Genomic DNA, 24550 nt, shown 5'->3' on the forward strand with positions numbered 1-24550 from the left:
ATTAACATCTGCTAACCATGTGATCAATAACATCTGCTAACCATGTGATCAATAACATCTACTAACCATGTGACCATTAACATCTGCTAACCATGTGACCATTAACATCTACTAACCATGTGACCATTAACATCTACTAACCATGTGTATGTGACCATTAACATCTACTAACCATGTGACCATTAACATCTACTAACCATGTGTATGTGACCAATAACATCTGCTAACCATGTGTTTGTGACCAATAACATCTGCTAACCATGTGTATGTGACCAATAACATCTGCTAACCATGTGTATGTGACCAATAACATCTGCTAACCATGTGTATGTGACCAATAACATCTGCTAACCATGTGTATGTGACCAATAACATCTGCTAACCATGTGTATGTGACCAATAACATCTGCTAACCATGTGTATGTGACCAATAACATCTGCTAACCATGTGTATGTGACCAATAACATCTGCTAACCATGTGTATGTGACTAATAACATCTGCTAACCATGTGTATGTGACTAATAACATCTGCTAACCATGTTTATGTGACCAATAACATCTGCTAACCATGTTTGTGACCAATAACATCTGCTAACCATGTGTATGTGACTAATAACATCTGCTAACCATGTGTATGTGACTAATAACATCTGCTAACCATGTGTATGTGACCAATAACATCTGCTAACCATGTGTATGTGACTAATAACATCTGCTAACCATGTGTATGTGAAAAATGTGATTTGATCACTATCACCCATTCCATCACCTAATAATATATATAATATCACTATCACCCTTCCATCACCTAATAATATATATAATATAACTATCACCCTCCCATCACCTCTCTATAGCCTTGTGAATCCTCCTCCACTGTGGGTAGTTGGCCTCTGATTCGAACCCTCCTCCCCGTGCCTTGGCCTGCTGCGCCACGCTGACGGTACGCGTGTCGATGATGTAGCCGCGTTTCCCCGCCCGCAACGTGGCGTTGATCAACTTCTCGTCTTCCTTACAGCGACGCCCGTTGGTGCCGGTCAGCGGCTGGCCTGAACGCATCATCACCTGGTGACAGAGAGCGAATCAGGGATTAGAGCTCAGGGTTCAAGAAGCAGACACCACAGAGGAAGACAGAAATTGAGCATTTTGATTGGTTAATTAGGTTGTTATATTTTTCACTCAAGTCACTGAATAAAAATGTATTTACATTATACGTGCTACTGAAAATACAGAAAGATGAGACTTTTACCACCTCTAAAAGGCTTGAAGGAAAACACCAGCCAAAAACAATCCCACCACCTCTAAAAGGCTTGAAGGAAAACACCAGCCAAAAACAAATCCCACCACCTCTAAAAGGCTTGAAGGAAAACACCAGCCAAAAACAATCCCACCACCTCTAAAAGGCTTGAAGGAAAACACCAGCCAAAAACAAATCCCACCACCTCTAAAAGGCTTGAAGGAAATCACCAGCCAAAAACAATCCCACCACCTCTAAAAGGCTTGAAGGAAAACACCAGCCAAAAACAATCCCACCACCTCTAAAAGGCTTGAAGGAAAACACCAGCCAAAAACAATCCCACCACCTCTAAAAGGCTTGAAGGAAAACACCAGCCAAAAACAATCCCACCACCCCACCAAAAACTCTCTCTAAAAGGCTTGAAGGAAACACCAGCCCAAATCCCACCACCTCTAAAAGGCTTGAAGGACCATCCCCCAGGACTACCTGGCTTGATGGAAATCACCAGCCCCAAATCCACCACCATGCTAAAAGGCTTGAAGGAAATCACCAGCCCAAAAACAATCCCCCACCTCAAAACATGATGACACCACCTTAAAAGGCTTGAAGGAAAACTGTCCCCAGTCCACCTGGCTTGAATGCTGCTGCTCAAAAACAATTCCACTGTTCTAAAAGGCTTGAAGGAAAACACCAGCTGGTCATTTCCCATGAACATTTGAACATCTTGGAAAACACCAGTTCCAAAAATAATCACCACCTCTAAAAGGCTTGAAGGCCAGAAAGGACAATCCCACCACCTCTAAAAGGCTTGAAGGAAATCACCTCAAAAACAATCCCACCACCTCTAAAAGGCTTGAAGGACCACCAGCCCAAAAACAATCCCACCACCTCTAAAAGGCTTGAATGCCAAAAACAATGACTCCTTGCTGTCCCCAGTCCACCTGACTAAAAGGCTTGCTGCACCAGTTTCAACTGTTCTGCCTTGTAAAATTATTTGACCATGCTGGTCAAAAACAAATCCCACCATTTAACATCTTGGAAATGTTCTGTTATAATCTCCACCACCGGCTAACAGCCAGAAGAGGAAAACACCAGCCATCCCACCCTCATAGCCCTGGTTCCTCTCTAAAAGGTTTCTTCACCAGCCAAAAACAAATCCCAGGGACCTCTAAAAAGGCTTGAAGGAAAACACCAGCTTCAAAACAATCCCACCATTCTTGCTGTTTGAAGGGTTTTAGGCAGCCAAAAACAATCCCACCACTTTGAGAAAGGCTTGAAATCACCAGTACGGAGGGCTATATAAATAAAATTTGATTGATTGATTGATTAAAAGGTTTGAAGGAAATCACCAGCCAAAAACAATCCCACCACCTCTAAAAGGCTTGAAGGAAATCACCAGCCAAAAACAATCCCACCACCTCTAAAAGGCTTGAAGGAAAACACCAGCCAAAAACAATCCCACCACCTCTAAAAGGCTTGAAGGAAAACACCAGCCAAAAACAAATCCCACCACCTCTAAAAGGCTTGAAGGAAAACACCAGCCAAAAACAATCCCACCACCTCTAAAAGGCTTGAAGGAAAACACCAGCCAAAAACAATCCCACCACCTCTAAAAGGCTTGAAGGAAACACCAGCCAAAAACAATCCCACCACCTCTAAAAGGCTTGAAGGAAAACACCAGCCCAAAACAATCCCACCACCTCTAAAAGGCTTGAAGGAAAACACCAGCCCAAAACAATCCCACCACCTCTAAAAGGCTTGAAGGAAAACACCAGCCAAAAACAAATCCCACCACCTCTAAAAGGCTTGAAGGAAAACACCAGCCAAAAACAAATCCCACCACCTCTAAAAGGCTTGAAGGAAAACACCAGCCAAAAACAAATCCCACCACCTCTAAAAGGCTTGAAGGAAAACACCAGCCAAAAACAAATCCCACCACCTCTAAAAGGCTTGAAGGAAAACACCAGCCAAAAACAAATCCCACCACCTCTAAAAGGCTTGAAGGAAATCACCAGCCAAAAACAATCCCACCACCTCTAAAAGGCTTGAAGGAAAACACCAGCCAAAAACAATCCCACCACCTCTAAAAGGCTTGAAGGAAAACACCAGCCAAAAACAAATCCCACCACCTCTAAAAGGCTTGAAGGAAATCACCAGCCAAAAACAATCCCACCACCTCTAAAAGGCTTGAAGGAAATCACCAGCCAAAACAATCCCACCACCTCTAAAAGGCTTGAAGGAAATCACCAGCCAAAAACAATCCCACCACCTCTAAAAGGCTTGAAGGAAATCACCAGCCAAAAACAAATCCCACCACCTCTAAAAGGCTTGAAGGAAATCACCAGCCAAAAACAATCCCACCACCTCTAAAAGGCTTGAAGGAAATCACCAGCCAAAACAATCCCACCACCTCTAAAAGGCTTGAAGGAAATCACCAGCCAAAAACAAATCCCACCACCTCTAAAAGGCTTGAAGGAAATCACCAGCCAAAAACAATCCCACCACCTCTAAAAGGCTTGAAGGAAAACACCAGCCAAAAACAATCCCACCACCTCTAAAAGGCTTGAAGGAAAACACCAGCCAAAAACAATCCCACCACCTCTAAAAGGCTTGAAGGAAAACACCAGCCAAAAACAATCCCACCACCTCTAAAAGGCTTGAAGGAAATCACCAGCCAAAAACAATCCCACCACCTCTAAAAGGCTTGAAGGAAAACACCAGCCAAAAACAATCCCACCACCTCTAAAAGGCTTGAAGGAAATCACCAGCCAAAAACAATCCCACCACCTCTAAAAGGCTTGAAGGAAATCACCAGCCCAAAAACAATCCCACCACCTCTAAAAGGCTTGAAGGAAATCACCAGCCAAACCTCTAAAAGGTTTCCACCAGCCTCTAAAAGGCTTGAAGGAAATCACCAGCCAAAAACAATCCCCTCTGCTTGTCCCAGCCAAAACAATCCACCTCTAAAAGGCTTGAAGGAAATCACCAGCCAAAAACAATCCCACCACCTCTAAAAGGCTTGAAGGAACACCAGCCAAAAACAATCCCACCAGCTCTAAAAGGCTTGAAGGAAATCCCACCACACTCTAAAAGGCTTGAAGGAAATCACCAGCCAAAAACAAATCCTCTAAAACCACCTCTAAAAGGCTTGAAGAAATCACCAGCCCAATCCCACCACCCTAAAAGGCTTGCCCCAGGCCAAAACAAATCCCACCTCTAAATGACTTGAAGGAAATCCCCAATCCCACCACCTCTAAAAGGCTTGAAGGAAATCACCAGCCAAAAACAATCCCTTAAAAGGTTGAAGGAAATCACCAGCCAAAAACAATCCCACCATGCTGGTCATTTATGAAAAACAAACATCTTCTAAACGGTTTGAAGGAAAACACCAGCCAAAAACAATCCCACCACCTCTAAAAGGCTTGAAGGAAATCACCAGCCCAAAACAATCCCACCACCTCTAAAAGGCTTGAAGGAAAACGCCAGCCAAAAACAATCCCACCACCTCTAAAAGGCTTGAAGGAAAACACCAGCCAAAAACAATCCCACCACCTCTAAAAGGCTTGAAGGAAAACACCAGCCAAAAACAAATTCCACCACCTCTAAAAGGCTTGAAGGAAAACACCAGCCAAAAACAAATCCCACCACCTCTAAAAGGCTTGAAGGAAAACACCAGCCAAAAACAATCCCACCACCTCTAAAAGGCTTGAAGGAAAACACCAGCCAAAAACAATCCCACCACCTCTAAAAGGCTTGAAGGAAAACACCAGCCAAAAACAATCCCACCACCTCTAAAAGGCTTGAAGGAAAACACCAGCCAAAAACAATCCCACCACCTCTAAAAGGCTTGAAGGAAAACACCAGCCAAAAACAAATCCCACCACCTCTAAAAGGCTTGAAGGAAAACACCAGCCAAAAACAAATCCCACCACCTCTAAAAGGCTTGAAGGAAAACACCAGCCAAAAACAAATCCCACCACCTCTAAAAGGCTTGAAGGAAATCACCAGCCAAAAACAAATCCCACCACCTCTAAAAGGCTTGAAGGAAAACACCAGCCAAAAACAATCCCACCACCTCTAAAAGGCTTGAAGGAAATCACCAGCCAAAAACAATCCCACCACCTCTAAAAGGCTTGAAGGAAAACACCAGCCAAAAACAATCCCACCACCTCTAAAAGGCTTGAAGGAAAACACCAGCCAAAAACAAATCCCACCACCTCTAAAAGGCTTGAAGGAAAACACCAGCCAAAAACAAATCCCACCACCTCTAAAAGGCTTGAAGGAAATCACCAGCCCAAAACAAATCCCACCACCTCTAAAAGGCTTGAAGGAAATCACCAGCCAAAAACAAATCCCACCACCTCTAAAAGGCTTGAAGGAAATCACCAGCCAAAAACAAATCCCACCACCTCTAAAAGGCTTGAAGGAAATCACCAGCCAAAAACAAATCCCACCACCTCTAAAAGGCTTGAAGGAAATCACCAGCCAAAAACAAATCCCACCACCTCTAAAAGGCTTGAAGGAAATCACCAGCCAAAAACAAATCCCACCACCTCTAAAAGGTTTGAAGGAAATCACCAGCCAAAAACAATCCCACCACCTCTAAAAGGCTTGAAGGAAAACACCAGCCCAAAACAATCCCACCACCTCTAAAAGGCTTGAAGGAAAACACCAGCCAAAAACAATCCCACCACCTCTAAAAGGCTTGAAGGAAATCACCAGTCAAAAACAATCCCACCAGCTCTAAAAGGCTTGAAGGAAATCACCAGTCAAAAACAAATCCCACCACCTCTAAAAGGCTTGAAGGAAAACACCAGCCAAAAACAAATCCCACCACCTCTAAAAGGCTTGAAGGAAAACACCAGCCAAAAACAAATCCCACCACCTCTAAAAGGCTTGAAGGAAATCACCAGCCCAAAACAATCCCACCAGCTCTAAAAGGCTTGAAGGAAATCACCAGTCAAAAACAAATCCCACCACCTCTAAAAGGCTTGAAGGAAATCACCAGCCCAAAACAATCCCACCACCTCTAAAAGGCTTGAAGGAAATCACCAGTCAAAAACAATCCCACCAGCTCTAAAAGGCTTGAAGGAAATCACCAGTCAAAAACAAATCCCACCACCTCTAAAAGGCTTGAAGGAAAACACCAGCCCAAAACAAATCCCACCACCTCTAAAAGGCTTGAAGGAAATCACCAGCCAAAAACAATCCCACCACCTCTAAAAGGCTTGAAGGAAAACACCAGCCAAAAACAATCCCACCACCTCTAAAAGGCTTGAAGGAAAACACCAGCCAAAAACAATCCCACCACCTCTAAAAGGCTTGAAGGAAAACACCAGCCAAAAACAATCCCACCACCTCTAAAAGGCTTGAAGGAAATCACCAGCCCAAAACAAATCCCACTAGCTGTATTCCTGTGTTATGAAAGTGTATTACCAGTCTCTTCCACTCTTCCTATTCTCTGTCATTTATTGAATATCTCAATGTTCAAAGTTTAGCCGATTCCAACTAATATTGATTGATGACATGCATTTTTGTTTGTTTGTTTGTTGCAACAATGGACTGATGAAACAAATACCAAAAGACCGTTTTTGGGTGGATTTTCCCTTTAAGATCAGACTCAAATAGACCAATTCAGTTGGGGTTTTGATACCTTGGAAAGCCTAAAAGACCTCAAGTCATTCTGCCACATAAATTATGAACATTGTAGACGAGAACACTTCTCTATGGTGAACTACATTGACTATAAACTCAATTTCCCATGGTGCCGTGCACTCCTCTCACCATGCCGTTCTTCTTGTGATAGTAGCTGAGTACGGGGAAGCGTCCACCGTGGCGGAAGGCGGCAGCTTTCCTCAGGGTGTCGTCATCCACATCTTTAGGTACGGCCACCAGAGGAGGGTAGGAGGAACACACACTGTAGTCCTTATTCACATCACTCAGACGCCACTCTTCAGTCTAGGAGAGATGGATGGAGGGGGGGATGGAGGGAGAGGAGGAATGGGGAGGGGGGGATGGAGGGAGAGGAGGAATGGAGGGAGGGAGGGAGGGGGAGGGAGGGAGGGAGGGAGGGAGGGAGGGAGGGAGGGAGGGAGGGAGGGGGAGGGAGGGAGGGAGGGAGGGAGGGAGGGAGAGGAGGGATGGATGGATGGATGGATGGATGGATGGATGGATGGATGGAAAGGAAAGGAGGGAGGGAGGGATGGAGAGGAGAGGGAGGGATGGATGGAGGGAGAGGAGGGATGGATGGATGGAGGAGAGGAGGGATGGATGGATGGAGGGAGAGGAGGGATGGATGGAGAGGAGGGATGGATGGAGGAGAGGAGGGATGGATGGAGGGAGAGGAGGGATGGATGGAGGAGGATGGATGGAGAGGAGGGATGGATGGAGAGGAGGAATGGATGGATGGAGAGGAGGAATGGATGGAGGGAGAGGAGGGATGGATGGATGGATGGAGGAGGGATGGATGGATGGGAGGAGGGATGGATGGAGGGAGAGGAGGGATGGATGGAGGGAGGGAGGGAGGGATGGAGAGGATGGATGGATGGATGGATGGATGGATGGATGGGAGGGAGGGAGGGAGGGAGGGAGGGAGAGGGAGGGAGGGGGAGGAGGGAGGGAGGGAGGGAAAGATGGATGGAGGAGAGGAGGGATGGATGGAGAGAGAGGAGGGATGGATGGAGGGAGAGGAGGGATGGATGGAGGGAGAGGAGGGATGGATGGAGGGAGAGGAGGGATGGATGGAGGGAGAGGAGGGATGGATGGATGGGGAGAGGAGGGATGGATGGATGGAGAGGAGGGATGATGGATGGGGAGAGGAGGGATGGATGGAGGGAGAGGAGGGATGGATGGATGGAGGGAGAGGAGGGATGGATGGATGGAGAGGAGGGATGGATGGATGGATGGAGGAGGGATGGATGGAGGGAGAGGAGGGATGGATGGAGGGAGAGGAGGGATGGATGGAGGGACAGGAGGGATGGATGGAGGAGAGGAGATGGATGGATGGAGGGAGAGGGATGGATGGAGGGAGAGGAGGGATGGATGGAGAGGAGGGATGGATGGAGAGGAGGGATGGATGGAGAGGAGGGATGGATGGAGGGAGAGGAGGGATGGATGGATGGAGAGGAGGGATGGATGGATGGATGGAGAGGATGGATGGAGAGGAGGGATGGATGGAGGGAGGAGGGATGGATGGATGGATGGATGGATGGATGGAGGGAGAGGAGGGATGGATGGAGGGAGAGGAGGGATGGATGGAGGGAGAGGAGGGATGGACGGAGGGAGGGAGAGGAGGGATGGATGGAGGGAGAGGAGGGATGGATGGAGAGGAGAGGAGAGGAGATGGATGGATGGATGGAGAGGAGGGATGGACGAGGGAGAGGAGGGATGGATGGAGAGGAGGGATGGATGGAGGGAGAGGAGGGGTAGATGGAGAGGATGGATGGAGAGGAGGGATGGATGGAGGGAGAGGAGGGATGGATGGAGAGGAGGGATGGATGGAGGGAGAGGGAGGGATGGATGGATGGAGAGGAGGGATGGATGGATGGAGAGGAGGGATGGATGGATGGAGAGGATGGATGGAGAGGAGGGATGGATGGAGGGAGAGGAGGGATGGATGGATGGATGGATGGAGAGGAGGGATGGATGGATGGAGAGGATGGATGGAGAGGAGGGATGGATGGATGGATGGAGATGGAGGGAGGGAGGGATGGATGGAGGGAGGAGGGATGGATGGAGGAGAGAGGGATGATGGAGGGAGAGGAGGGATGGATGGATGGAGAGGAGGGATGGATGGAGGGGGAGAGGAGGGATGGATGGAGGGAGAGGAGGGATGGATGGAGGGAGGGAATGGATGGATGGAGGGAGGGAGAGGAGGTATGATGGATGGAGAGGGATGATGGAGGGATGGATGGAGAGAGAGGAGGAGATGGATGGAGGGAGGGAATGGATGGATGGAGAGGGATGATGGATGATGGATGGAGAGGAGGGATGGATGGATGGAGAGGAGGGATGGATGGATGGATGGAGAGGAATGGATGGATGGAGGGAGGGATGGAGAGGATGGAGGGAGGTGTGGATGGAGGGAGAGGGATGGAGAGGAGGGATGGAGGGAGAGGAGGGATGGCGGGTGAGGAGGGATGGATGGAGAGGAGGGATGGAGGGAGAGGAGGGATGGAGAGGATGGATGGAGGGAGGGAATGGATGGATGGATGGATGGAGGTGGGGTAGTGAGGAGGGGAGATTTGATCATTAAAATACTTAAGGAAAGCTGGGTTTTTATGGGTTGTTTTTACGTCACTTTGTGACATCTGCTGATGTAAAAAGGGCTTTAGAAAAACATTTGGTTTGATTTGACAGAACATTATTGAAAAATAACATCATGAAAGAACCATTTGCCTTACTTGACAAATAAACCTTGAAACACCCAGATCTAAATGAAACAGCCATACAGGGGTAATTAGAAACAGCCATACAACACGCAGAGGTAATTAGAAACAGCCATACAGGGGTAATTAGAAACAGCCATACAGGGGTAATTAGAAACAGCCATACAACACCCAGAGGTAATTAGAAACAGCCATACAGGGGTAATTAGAAACAGCCATACAGGGGTAAATAGAAACAGCCATACAACACCCAGGGGTAATTAGAAACAGCCATACAGGGTAATTAGAAACAGCCATACAACACCCAGAGGTAATTAGAAACAGCCATACAGGGGTAATTAGAAACAGCCATACAACACGCAGAGGTAATTAGAAACAGCCATACAGGGGTAATTAGAAACAGCCATACAGGGGTAATTAGAAACAGCCATACAGGGGTAAATAGAAACAGCCATACAACACCCAGGGGTAATTAGAAACAGCCATACAGGGGTAATTAGAAACAGCCATACAGGGGTAATTAGAAACAGCCATACAGGGGTAATTAGAAACAGCCATACAGGGGTAATTAGAAACAGCCATACAACACCCAGAGGTAATTAGAAACAGCCATACAGGGGTAATTAGAAACATACATACAGGGGTAATTAGAAACATACATACAGGGGTAATTAGAAACATACATACAGGGGTAATTAGAAACATACATACAGGGGTAATTAGAAACAGCCATACAACATGCAGAGGTAATTAGAAACAGCCATACAGGGGTAATTAGAAACAGCCATACAGGGGTAATTAGAAACAGCCATACAACACCCAGAGGTAATTAGAAACAGCCATACAACACCCAGCGGTAATTAGAAACAGCCATACAGGGGTAATTAGAAACAGCCATACAGGGTAATTAGAAACAGCCATACAGGGGTAATTAGAAACAGCCATACAGGGGTAATTAGAAACAGCCATACAGGGGTAATTAGAAACAGCCATACAACACCCAGCGGTAATTAGAAACAGCCATACAGGGGTAATTAGAAACAGCCATACAGGGGTAATTAGAAACAGCCATACAGGGGTAATTAGAAACAGCCATACAGGGGTAATTAGAAACAGCCATACAGGGGTAATTAGAAACAGCCATACAACACCCAGAGGTAATTAGAAACAGCCATACAGGGGTAATTAGAAACAGCCATACAGGGGTAATTAGAAACAGCCATACAACACCCAGAGGTAATTAGAAACAGCCATACAACACCCAGCGGTAATTAGAAACAGCCATACAGGGGTAATTAGAAACAGCCATACAGGGGTAATTAGAAACAGCCATACAGGGGTAATTAGAAACAGCCATACAGGGGTAATTAGAAACAGCCATACAGGGGTAATTAGAAACAGCCATACAGGGGTAATTAGAAACAGCCATACAGGGGTAATTAGAAACAGCCATACAGGGTAATTAGAAACAGCCATACAACACCCAGCGGTAATTAGAAACAGCCATACAGGGGTAATTAGAAACAGCCATACAACACCTAGCGGTAATTAGAAACAGCCATACAGGGGTAATTAGAAACAGCCATACAGGGGTAATTAGAAACAGCCATACAACACCCAGCGGTAATTAGAAACAGACATACAAGGGTAATTAACTCAATATACACTGAGTGTACAAAACATTAAGAACAGCTGCTCTTTCCATGACATAACCAGACCAGGTGAAAGATATGATCCCTTATTGATGTCACTTGTTAAATCCACTTCAATCAGTGTAGATGAAGGGGAGGAGACATGTAGATGAAGGGGAGGAGACATGTAGATGAAGGGGAGGAGACATGTAGATGAATGGAAGGAGACGGGGTTAAAGAATGATTTTTAAGTCTTGAGACATGGATTGCATACCTCTGCCATTCAGAGGGTAAATGGGCAAGACATAATACTCAGCCTTGTCTCAGGATGGTAAGTTGGTGGTTGAAGATATCCCTCTAGTGGTGTGGGGGCTGTGCTTTGGCAAAGTGGGTGGGGTTATATCCTTCCTGTTTGGCCCTGTCCGGGGGTGTCCTCGGATGGGGCCACAGTGTCTCCTGTCCCCTCCTGTCTCAGCCTCCAGTATTTATGCTGCAGTAGTTTGTGTCGGGGGGCTAGGGTCAGTTTGTTATATCTGGAGTACTTCTCCTGTCCTATTCGGTGTCCTGTGTGAATCTAAGTGTGCGTTCTCTAATTCTCTCCTTCTTTCTTTCTCTCTCTCTCTCGGAGGACCTGAGCCCTAGGACCATGCCCCAGGACTACCTGACATGATGACTAGTTGCTGTCCCCAGTCCACCTGGCCATGCTGCTGCTCCAGCTTCAACTGACCTGAGCCCTAGGACCATGCCCCAGGACTACCTTACATGATGACTCCTTGCTGTCCCCAGTCCACCTGGCCATGCTGCTGCTCCAGTTTCAACTGTTCTGCCTTACTATTATTCGACCATGCTGGTCATTTATGAACATTTGAACATCTTGGCCATGTTCTGTTATAATCTCCACCCGGCACAGCCAGAAGAGGACTGGCCACCCCATATAGCCTGGTTCCTCTCTTAGGTTTCTTCCTAGGTTTTGGCCTTTCAAGGGAGTTTTTCCTAGCCACTGTGCTTCTACACCTGCATTGCTTGCTGTTTGGAGTTTTAGGCTGGGTTTCTGTACAGCACTTTGAGATATCAGCTGATGTACGAAGGGCTATATAAATAAATTTGATTTGATTTGATAATATTTAAGTGCCTTTGAATGGGGTATGGTGGTAATAACCAGGTGTACCGGTTTGTGTCAAAAACTAACACTGCTGGGTTTTTCACACAACAGTTTCCTGTGTGTATCAAGAATGGTCCACCACCCAAAGGACATACAGCAAACTTGACATCCGTGTGAATCAACGTGGGCCAGCATCCCTGTGGAACGCTTTTGACACCTTGTAGAGTCCACGACCTGACGCACTGAGGCTGTTCTGAGGGCAAAAAGAGGGTGCAACTCAATATTAGGAAGGTGTTCTTAATGTTTTGTAGACTCATCGTATTACCTCAGCAGGTTCCAGGGTGAACAGGGCAGCCCTACATACCAATATTAGGAAGGTGTTCTTAATGTTTTGTAGACTCATCGTATTACCTCAGCAGGTTCCAGGGTGAACAGGGCAGCCCTACATACCAATATTAGGAAGGTGTTCTTAATGTTTTGTAGACTCATCGTATTACCTCAGCAGGTTCCAGGGTGAACAGGGCAGCCCTACATACCAATATTAGGAAGGTGTTCTTAATGTTTTGTAGACTCATCGTATTACCTCAGCAGGTTCCAGGGTGAACAGGGCAGCCCTACATACCAATATTAGGAAGGTGTTCTTAATGTTTTGTAGACTCATCGTATTCGTATTATCTCAGCAGGTTCCAGGGTGAACAGGGAAGCCCTACTACATACCATGGACTCCAGGTCTTTGAAAGCATCCTCTGGAAGGAAAGACTTCCATCCGTCCTCGATGACCTGAAACATGGGCCGGTAGAAGAGTGGGTACATCAAAGAGACAGAGTCCAGAGTGGACAGAACCTAGAGGAAGAGAGCAGGTATTAGGTTGAGCAGGTACATCAAAGAGACAGAGTCCAGAGTGGACAGAACCTAGAGGAAGAGAGGAGGTATTACGTTGAGCAGGTACATCAAAGAGACCGAGTCCAGAGTGGACAGAACCTAGAGGAAGAGAGGAGGTATTACGTTGAGCAGGTACATCAAAGAGACAGAGTCCAGAGTGGACAGAACCTAGAGGAAGAGAGGAGGTATTAGGTTGAGCAGGTACATCAAAGAGACAGAGTCCAGAGTGGACAGAACCTAGAGGAAGAGAGGAGGTATTACGTTGAGCAGGTACATCAAAGAGACCGAGTCCAGAGTGGACAGAACCTAGAGGAAGAGAGCAGGTATTACGTTGAGCAGGTACATCAAAGAGACCGAGTCCAGAGTGGACAGAACCTAGAGGAAGAGAGGAGGTATTAGGTTGAGCAGGTACATCAAAGAGACAGAGTCCAGAGTGGACAGAACCTAGAGGAAGAGAGCAGGTATTAGGTTGAGCAGGTACATCAAAGAGACAGAGTCCAGAGTGGACAGAACCTAGAGGAAGAGAGGAGGTATTACGTTGAGCAGGTACATCAAAGAGACCGAGTCCAGAGTGGACAGAACCTAGAGGAAGAGAGGAGGTATTACGTTGAGCAGGTACATCAAAGAGACCGAGTCCAGAGTGGACAGAACCTAGAGGAAGAGAGGAGGTATTACGTTGAGCAGGTACATCAAAGAGACCGAGTCCAGAGTGGACAGAACCTAGAGGAAAAGAGGAGGTATTACGTTGAGCAGGTACATCAAAGAGACAGAGTCCAGAGTGGACAGAACCTAGAGGAAGAGAGCAGGTATTACGTTGAGCAGGTACATCAAAGAGACAGAGTCCAGAGTGGACAGAACCTAGAGGAAGAGAGGAGGTATTAGGTTGAGCAGGTACATCAAAGAGACAGAGTCCAGAGTGGACAGAACCTAGAGGAAGAGAGGAGGTATTATGTTAAGCAGGTACATCAAAGAGACCGAGTCCAGAGTGGACAGAACCTAGAGGAAGAGAGCAGGTATTACGTTGAGCAGGTACATCAAAGAGACCGAGTCCAGAGTGGACAGAACCTAGAGGAAGAGAGCAGGTATTACGTTGAGCAGGTACATCAAAGAGACCGAGTCCAGAGTGGACAGAACCTAGAGGAGAGGAGGTATTAGGTTGAGCAGGTACATCAAAGAGACCGAGTCCAGAGTGGACAGAACCTAGAGGAAGAGAGGAGGTATTACGTTGAGCAGGTACATCAAAGAGACAGAGTCCAGAGTGGACAGAACCTAGAGGAAGAGAGGAGGTATTACGTTGAGCAGGTACATCAAAGAGACAGAGTCCAGAGTGGACAGAACCTAGAGGAAGAGAGGAGGTATTACGTTGAGCAGGTACATCAAAGAGACCGAGTCCAGAGTGGACAGAACCTAGAGGAAGAGAGCAGGTATTACGTTGAGCAGGTACATCAAAGAGACCGAGTCCAGAGTGGACAGAACCTAGAGGAAGAGAGCAGGTATTAGGTTGAGCAGGTACATCAAAGAGACAGAGTCCAGAGTGGACAGAACCTAGAGGAAGAGAGGAGGTATTACGTTGAGCAGGTACATCAAAGAGACAGAGTCCAGAGTGGACAGAACCTAGAGGAAGAGAGCAGGTATTACGTTGAGCAGGTACATCAAAGAGACAGAGTCCAGAGTGGACAGAACCTAGAGGAAGAGAGGAGGTATTAGGTTGAGCAGGTACATCAAAGAGACAGAGTCCAGAGTGGACAGAACCTAGAGGAAGAGAGGAGGTATTACGTTGAGCAGGTACATCAAAGAGACCGAGTCCAGAGTGGACAGAACCTAGAGGAAGAGAGCAGGTATTACGTTGAGCAGGTACATCAAAGAGACCGAGTCCAGAGTGGACAGAACCTAGAGGAAGAGAGCAGGTATTAGGTTGAGCAGGTACATCAAAGAGACCGAGTCCAGAGTGGACAGAACCTAGAGGAAGAGAGCAGGTATTACGTTGAGTGTGCACTCTGTAGTGAACGAGTGCACACTTCATAGAGAATGTGACCACAGCCTGAGAACCATAGCTAACCTCCTCCCCAGGTTATTGTGCACAGCACATACAAGCCTGGGACAGCAACCACTCAGAGTTGACCTTTAGTGGGAGTGACCGTAGAATTCTGAGGGACCTACTGACTAAAGTATTTGTCATCAATTCATCAATTAATTTTAGCGAATCACATGACTGATGTGTGAATCTGTGCTTTGCTAGTGTAAAGGGGAGAGTTAGAGGGAAGGTGTTGTCGGAGAGGATTGGTGGGTAGATTAAGACTACTTATTTGGAGGTGGGGGGTTCTTCCGACTGTCTGTGCGTCGGCTGACGAATGCCAAGTTTGACTCGTTGGTCCACCAGACCAGGCATTTAGGCGGAAGTGTCTGTGAATGAGATTAGAACCACAGAGAAACTCCTCTAGAGGTCTATCTCCACGCTGGGATTGATACCAGAGGCTAGTTTACTGGTCAACCTGCATTGTTCCTATTCATTCCATTGATGTTTTTATATAAAACATGGGAGACTATAGTCCCTCCTCACCTCGATAGAGCTGGCGATGTTGAGGCACTCCTCCATGCCAGGGATATCCAGCTGAATCACCCTGAGGTCTTTACACTTGACTATGATGGTGCCCATAGACCCCACAAACCTGAAGACAGGGGGAGGAGAAGGTTAACACTGACCCTAAGCTTGATCATAACCCCTCACCCCTGATGCTAACCCCTCCTTACCCTCACCCTGATCCTAACCCCATCCTCACCCTGATCCCAAACCCTCACCCCTGATCCTAACCCCTCACCCCATCCTCAACCCTGACACTCAGGTCTTTATACCTACTAGCAAGTCCCTAACCCCAAATATCCCCCTACAACCCCATTGTGTTTGTCCTGTACACACACACCCACCTCTTCTCTATGGGGTCGATGTTAGCATGCATCAGCCTGGAGCTGAGCCTGAGCTACCGACCACCCACCTCTTCTCTATGGGGTCGATGTTAGCATGCAGCAGCCTGAAGCTGAGCCTGAGCTACCGACCACCCACCTCTTCTCTATGGGGTCGATGTTAGCATGCAGCAGCCTGAAGCTGAGCCTGAGCTACCGACCACCCACCTCTTCTCTATGGGGTCGATGTTAGCATGCAGCAGCCTGACGCTGAGCCTGAGCTACCGACCACCCACCTCTTCTCTATGGGGTCGATGTTAGCATGCAGCAGCCTGAAGCTGAGCCTGAGCTACCGACCACCCACCTCTTCTCTATGGGGTCGATGTTAGCATGCAGCAGCCTGAAGCTGAGCCTGAGCTACCGACCACCCATCTCTTCTCTATGGGGTCGATGTTAGCATGCAGCAGCCTGAAGCTGAGCCTGAGCTACCGACCACCCACCTCTTCTCTATGGGGTCGATGTTAGCATGCAGCAGCCTGAAGCTGAGCCTGAGCTACCGATCACCCACCTCTTCTCTATGGCGTCGATGTTAGCATGCAGCAGCCTGAAGCTGAGCCTGAGCTACCGACCACCCACCTCTTCTCTATGGGGTCGATGTTAGCATGGAGCAGCCTGAAGCTGAGCCTGAGCTACCGACCACCCACCTCTTCTCTATGGGGTCGATGTTAGCATGGAGCAGCCTGAAGCTGAGCCTGAGCTACCGACCACCCACCTCTTCTCTATGGGGTCGATGTTAGCATGCAGCAGCCTGAAGCTGAGCCTGAGCTACCGACCACCCACCTCTTCTCTATGGGGTCGATGTTAGCATGCAGCAGCCTGAAGCTGAGCCTGAGCTACCGACCACCCACCTCTTCTCTATGGGGTCGATGTTAACATGCAGCAGCCTGAAGCTGAGCCTGAGCTACCGACCACCCACCTCTTCTCTATGGGGTCGATGTTAACATGCAGCAGCCTGAAGCTGAGCCTGAGCTACCGACCACCCATCTCTTCTCTATGGGGTCGATGTTAGCATGCAGCAGCCTGAAGCTGAGCCTGAGCTACCGACCACCCACCTCTTCTCTATGGCGTCGATGTTAGCATGCAGCAGCCAGAGTTCCTCTGTGTTGTCCTGTCTGGAGCTCAGTATGAGGTGATGTCCTGTCAGACAGAGAGTTCCCTCCACTGTGGGAAGGAAGGGTCTCCTCAACACCACCCCATCCACTCTGGGAGTCTTAATCAGCTCAGCAAACTCCATTTCCTAAAACAGAGACACAGACAGCCTACCATACGGCGATAGTGTGAGTTAGCTCACCTTTTTGTATTTGTTCATTAACCAGAGATAGTCCACTCAGATGCACTCTGTATGTTTAATAATATTTAGTGTGTCTGTCACCTTTTTTTATTTTATCCCCCCGAGTTCAAAACAAATCATGATGGCAGTGACCTTCAGGTCAGAGTTTTATAAATAGCCCTTGAGTTGGATGAGTATTCAAGTCGATTTTTCAACAGTCCGGGAGCTCGTTTCCGCCCCGACTTCCCATGTAGATTGAACGTTCAGGAATCGGCGATTTCCGAGTTCGCAGTTGTATTGAACGCGGCATTAGTTGTATTGAAAGCACCATAAGATTAGATAACTAACCAACTCGGGTGGTAGGAGTGACAGCCCTCATGCCGCGTTCAAAACAAACTACGAACTCGGAAAAATACGAGGTCAAATCAAGACATCGGTGATCTTCGGGTCGGAGTTCAAGAAAGAGACCCGAGTTGGTTGACTGTTCAAATCGATTTGTCCCAGTTGGAGATATGTGTAATGTTTACTGTTAATTTCACTTTATATATTATCTACCTCACTTGCTTTGGCAATGTTAACACATGCCATGCCAATAAAGCCCTTGAATTGAATTGATATTGTTTTAATGACATTTGTAATCCTATTTATTTTTGGAACTTCTATGCAGTCTAATGTTTACTGTATATTTGTGTTTATTTCACTTCTGTATATTTAACATATACCAATAAAGCCAGTAATTGAATTGATTTCCCGAGTAGCCAGTTGTTTAGAAAGCCACATCTCTTAGCTCCACTAACATTAGCGACCGGCTAGGCATCTAGCTAGCTAACTAACGACGTACGCAAGCTAGTAGGCTGATATTAGATCATTTTAAGTTCATACAAAACGTGTATCTTTGGTTCCTGACAGACGGCTTTTATACAGGTAACGGAATAAAGTAGCGAGCGGTGGAGACCATAGTTGAGTTTCTATCAACGAATGACAGATTTAGCTAGAGAGCTAACTTCCTATCTCAGGTTAACTAGCTAACTGCGTAGACACTGCAACCCGAAAGTGTAGCAAAGCTGATAATAATATCTTTGTCCGATACATTGGTTAATCAACACGTCCAACAACAACACATTTAGATTTTAAATGTAACTTGTGTAAACACCAGCATCCTTACCTGGCACCTCTGCTGATGTTTGACCAAAAATGTTACTGGTTGAGTGAGAATGAAGTGGGAACACAAAAACATGCCGACTGGAACAAGAGGACAACTGACATTATGGTTCCGATGCCAATCAATGGAAAACTATTTCTAATTCACAACGACACTATAGATGTTACATATACAGCACCAGTCAACAGTTCAGACACACCTACTCATTCAAGGGTTTTTTGTTCTTTTTTTACTATTTTCTACATAGTAGAATAATTGCGAAGACATCAACACGATCAAATAACACATATGGATTCATGTAGTAACCAAAAAAAAGTGTATCAAAATATATTTGAGATTTGATATTCTTCAAAAGCAGCCACCCTTTGCCTTGATGACAGCTTTGCACATTCTTGGCATTCTCTCAACCAGCTTCATGAGGAATGCTTTTTCTACAGTCTGAAAGGAGTTCCCACATATGCTGAGCACTTTTTTGGCTGCTTTTCCTTCACTCTGTGGTCCAAACCATCTCAATTATGGTTGAGATCGGGTGATTGTGGTGGCCAGGTCATCTGATGCAGCACTCCATCACTCTCCTTCTTGGTCAAATAGCCCTTACACAGCCTGGAGGCGTTTTGGGTCATTGTCCTGTTGAAAAACAAATTATATTCCCACTAAGTGCAAACCAGATGGGATGGCATATCGCTGCAGAATGCTGTGGTAGCCATGCTGGTTAAGTGTGCCTTGAATTCTAAATACATCACAGACAGTGTCACCAGGAAATAACCCCCACACCATCACACCTCCTCCTCCTCCATGCTTCACGGTAGAAACCACACATGCGGCGATCATCCATTCACCTACTCTGCGTCTCACAAAGACACGGTGGTTGGAACCAAAAATCTCAGATTTAGACTCATCAGACCAAAGGACAGATTTCCACTGGTCTAATGTCCAATGCTCTTGTTTCCTGGCCCAAGCATGTCTCTTCTTCTAATTGGTGTCCTTTAGTAGTGTTTTTTTTTTGTAGAAATTCGACCATGAAGGCCTGACTTACACAGTTTCCTCTGAACAGTTGATGTTGAGATGTGTCTGTTACTTGAACTCTGTGAAGCATTTATTTGGGCTGCAAATCTGAGAAGCAGTTAACTCTGGTTAACATATTGTAATGAAACAGGCAGGGAGCAGGCCTCAAACCCTCAACCTTCTAGCCCAAAGTCCAGTGCGCTATTGACTGTACCCCAAAAGCATGCTCAAGCGGCAGAGTCGATATCCACGCCTATAAACGTAGGGTCGTTACACTACTCCCTCCTTTAAAAGAGCGCGTTCTTGCACTAGCTTGCGACTCTACGTCTTATAGGAAAGCGCTCACCGGCGTGGATGCAAGGTCCGATCACCTCTGACACCAATGTAATGAAACAGGCTGGGCGCAGGTCTCAAACCCTCGACCTTCTAGCCCGAAGTCCAGCGCGCTATTGACTGTGCCGCAAAAGCTCGAGCAGCAGAGTCGATATCCACGCCTATAAACCCAGGGTCATTACAGTATCATCTGCAGGAGAGGTAACGTGATATCCTGTGGCGGGATATCATGAAAGACAGTTTCATCATTGCACTTGATGGTTTTTGCGACTGCAATTAAAGAAACTTTCAACGTTATTTTCCAGATTGACTGACCTTCATGTTTTAAAGGGATGATGGACTGTCTTTTCTCTTTGAGTAGTTGAGCTGTAATGGACTTGGTATTGTACCAAAGAGGGCTATCTTCTGTATACCACCCCTACCTTGTCACAACACAACTGATTGGCTCAAACGCATAAAGAAGGAAAGAAATTCCACAAATTAACTTTTAACAAGGTACACCTTTTAATTGAAACGCATTCCAGGTGACTCTCATGAAGCTGGTTGAGAGAATGCCAAGAGTTTGCAAAGCTGTCATCACGGCAAAGGGTGTCTGCTTTTGAAGAATCTCACATATAAAATATATTTTGATTATTTCTAACACTTTTTTGGTTACTACATGATTCCATATGTTTTATCTGATAGTTTTCATGTCTTCACTATTATTCTACAATGTAGAAAATAGCAAAAAATAAAGAAAAAACCCTTGAATGAGTATGTGTGTCCAAACATTCGACTGGCACTATGTGTATCTAATCTAACTATTTGAATTAAAGTCAGCGACTGAGCTTTCATATCCTGAAACTGAAGTTTGAGAAACCAGCAGGTGGCGCTAGTGAGACTTTGCCATGGATGCAGCACCAAACTAAAATATAAAAACAACACGCAACAATTTCAATGATTTTACTGAGTTACAGTTCATAAGGAAATCAGTCAATTGAAATTAATTCATTAGGCCCTAATCTATAGATTTCACATGATTGGCAAGGTGCGCAGCCATGGGTTGGGACTGGGAGGGCATAGACCCACCCACTTGGGAGCCAGGCCCAGCCAATCAGAATGAGTTTTTCCCCACAAAAGAGCTTTATTACAGACAGAAATACTCCTCAGTTTCATCAGCTGTCTGGGTGGCTGGTCTCAGATGATCCCGAAAGTGAAGAAGACGGATGTTGAGGTTCTTTGCTGGCGTGGCTTCATGTGATCTGCGGTTGAGAGGCTGGTTGGGTGTACTGCCAAATTCTCTAAAATTACGTTGGAGGCGACTTAAGGGAAATTAACATTTAATTGGACATTCCTGCAGTCAGCATGCCAATTGCACGTTCCCTCAAAACTTGAGACATCTGTGGCATCGTGTTGTGTGACAAAATTGCACATTTTAGAATGGCCTTTTATTGTCCCCGGCACAAAGTGCACCTTTGTAATTATCATGCCGTTTATTCAGCTTCTTGATATGGCACACCAGTCAGGGGGATGGATTATCTTGGCAAGGGAGAAATGCTCACTAACATGGATATAAACACAATTGTGCACAACAATTGTGAGAAATAAGCTTTATGGGTTAAATAATACAGTTAAATAACACCTTTACTGTAAAACCCATTAAAACCAGTGGGGGGAGGGCGTGGCCACTGCCTGGGGCCTCCAAATCACTATGTCCTGTCTCTAGCTTAAATACACAGATTTTGAATGGGATTTGTTATTGATTTTTTAACGCAACATGTAAAGTGTTTGTCCCATGTTTCATGGGCTGAAATGTTCCATATGCAGCATTTTATTTTATTTTATTTAATTTATTTATTTAGGTTATTTAATTTGATCTTTATTTAACTAGGCAAGTCAGTGAAGAACAAATTCTTATTTTCAATGACGGCCTAGGAACAGTGGGGTTAACTGCCTGTTCAGGAGCAGAACGACAGATTTGTACTTTGTCAGCTCAGGGATTTGAACTTGCAACCTTCCGGTTACTAGTCCACCGCTCTAACCACTAGGCTACCCTGCCGCCCCTCCACTCTAACCACTAGGCAACCCTGCCGCCCCTCCCTCTAACCACTAGGCTACCCTGCCGCCCCTCCACTCTAACCACTAGGCTACCCTGCCGCCCCTCCACTCTAACCACTAGGCTACCCTGCCGCCCTCCACTCTAACCACTAGGCTACCCTGCCGCCCCTCCACTCTAACCACTAGGCTACCCTGCCGCCCCTCCACTCTAACCACTAGGCTACCCTGCCTCCTCTACACTCTAACCACTAGGCTACCCTGCCTCCTCTACACTCTAACCACTAGGCTATCCTGCCGCCACTCCACTCTAACCACTAGGCTACCTGCCGCCCCTACACTCTAACCACTAGGCTACCCTGCCTCCTCTCCACTCTAACCACTAGGCTACCCTGCTGCCGCTTCACTCTAACCACTAGGCTACCCTGCCGCCTCCACTCTAACCACTAGGCTACCCTGCCGCCCCTCCACTCTAACCACTAGGCTACCCTGCTGCCTCTCCACTCTAACCACTAGGCTACCCTGCCGCCCTCCACTCTTACCACTAGGCTACCCTGCTGCCGCTCCACTCTAACCACTAGGCTACCTGCCGCCCCTACACTCTAACCACTAGGCTACCCTGCCGCCCCTCCACTCTAACCACTAGGCTACCCTGCCTCCTCTACACTCTAACCACTAGGCTACCTGCCGCCCCTCCACTCTAACCACTAGGCTACCCTGCTGCCGCTCCACTCTAACCACTAGGCTACCTGCCGTCCCTCCCCTCTAACCACTAGGCTACCCTGCTGCCACTCCACTCTAACCACTAGGCTACCTGCCGTCCCTCCACTCTAACCACTAGGCTACCTGCCGCCCCTCCACTCTAACCACTAGGCTACCCTGCTGCCCCTCCACTCTAACCACTAGGTTACCCTGCCTCCTCTACACTCTAACCACTAGGCTACCTGCCGCCCCTCCACTCTAACCACTAGTCTACCCTGCCGCCCCTCCACTCTAACCACTAGGCTACCCTGCCCCCTCCACTCTTACCACTAGGCTACCCTGCTGCCGCTCCACTCTAACCACTAGGCTACCTGCCGCCCCTACACTCTAACCACTAGGCTACCCTGCCGCCCCTCCACTCTAACCACTAGGCTACCCTGCCTCCTCTACACTCTAACCACTAGGCTACCTGCCGCCCTCCACTCTAACCACTAGGCTACCCTGCTGCCGCTCCACTCTAACCACTAGGCTACCTGCCGTCCCTCCTCTAACCACTAGGCTACCCTGCTGCCACTCCACTCTAACCACTAGGCTACCTGCCGTCCCTCCACTCTAACCACTAGGCTACCTGCCGCCCCTCCACTCTAACCACTAGGCTACCCTGCTGCCCCTCCACTCTAACCACTAGGTTACCCTGCCTCCTCTACACTCTAACCACTAGGCTACCTGCCGCCCCTACACTCTAACCACTAGGCTACCTGCCGCCCCTACAGTCTAACCACTAGGCAACCCTGCCGCCCCTCCACTCTAACCACTAGGCTACCCTGCCGCCCCTCCACTCTAACCACTAGGCTACCCTGCCGCCCCTCCACTCTAACCACTAGTCTACCCTGCCGCCCCTCCACTCTAACCACTAGGCTACCCTGCCGCCCTCCACTCTAACCACTAGGCTACCCTGCCGCCCCTCCACTCTAACCACTAGGCTACCCTGCCGCCCCATTGCATTCATGTGCCATGAATACAATGATGTTTTTCATCTGATTGCCAAACAACCTTCAAAAAGTAGGCACATAGTTTAAATGATCAAAGCCTTGATTCAAATGCAACGACAATTACAACCACATTGCCCATTGAGTAACCAATTATGTTTGAGTAAATATTTTCATTGAGTAACCAATTATGTTTGAGTAAATATTTTCAATCACTGTTGAGTTCTTTGCCTTTTCCTGAATAATAAACATCACATGTACAGTCAGCGAGCATTTTCGACATTTTAAGGACATTTTTAAAAGGGTTGACTGACCAGCTTTCTGTTTAGTATATTAGACGGGGCTATATGGGGCAGACGAGGTGAGGTCTACTCAGCCCCCAGAAATGTCACAACCCCCAAGCCTTCACACTAAAAATAATTCCTTCAAGTCTCAATAAGTGTCTGAAATTACTTATCTCCCCGATGCTTTCATCCCAATGCCATATATTTTTTTTCTTTTGGAAAAGTTTTATTAGCACCATTCCTTTAAAAACAGCTCGTACATTCATTTAATCATTTATACACATAAAAACGGCTACAAGGCATAAAACACAGCATTTGAATTTACATTTAAATTTGTTAAAAGTACATGTTGTTAAAACCAATGACAACAACTATAAATAAAAAGTACTTTCTTTGTAAAAACATCAAATCTGTAAAAGCCATTTAAAATGTGTACAAAATGATTCAACAAGGATAAAACATTTTTAAGACGTTAGAAACATGTTAAAAAGTCACTTTGTTAAAAGGCTGTCTTCAATCGCTTGTACAGGAGCGGGGTGAGTCCTTATCAAGCTCGCCTCATCCTGCTC

The 24550-nt window shown here is 46.8% G+C and overlaps 1 protein-coding gene and 1 long non-coding RNA gene across 3 annotated transcripts in view; one reads left to right on the forward strand and one right to left on the reverse strand.

Moving 5' to 3' along the window:
- LOC127909564 (myotubularin-related protein 9-like) overlaps window positions 1-18748 on the reverse strand; it is a 57491-nt gene extending 38743 nt beyond the window's left edge. Inside the window, 6 exon segments of the mRNA XM_052471649.1 lie at window positions 850-1067; window positions 7024-7197; window positions 13077-13202; window positions 15802-15910; window positions 17255-17461; window positions 18638-18748. Of these exon segments, the coding sequence (XP_052327609.1) occupies window positions 850-1067; window positions 7024-7197; window positions 13077-13202; window positions 15802-15910; window positions 17255-17436 (809 nt within the window). The 5' untranslated portion in view covers window positions 17437-17461; window positions 18638-18748.
- Window positions 9531-11029, forward strand: LOC127909566 (uncharacterized). 2 transcript variants are annotated; one of them, XR_008071948.1, is made up of 3 exons: window positions 9531-9827; window positions 9992-10063; window positions 10784-11029. It is a non-coding gene; the product is annotated as an uncharacterized LOC127909566 (long non-coding RNA). The 2 variants fall into 2 exon arrangements; XR_008071949.1 differs by lacking the exon at window positions 10784-11029 and adding an exon at window positions 10373-10521.
- Window positions 18749-24550: the final 5802 nt, after the last annotated feature.

This window comes from Oncorhynchus keta, chromosome 19 (assembly GCF_023373465.1).
Source record: "Oncorhynchus keta strain PuntledgeMale-10-30-2019 chromosome 19, Oket_V2, whole genome shotgun sequence".
NCBI classification, from domain to species: Eukaryota; Metazoa; Chordata; class Actinopteri; order Salmoniformes; family Salmonidae; genus Oncorhynchus; species Oncorhynchus keta.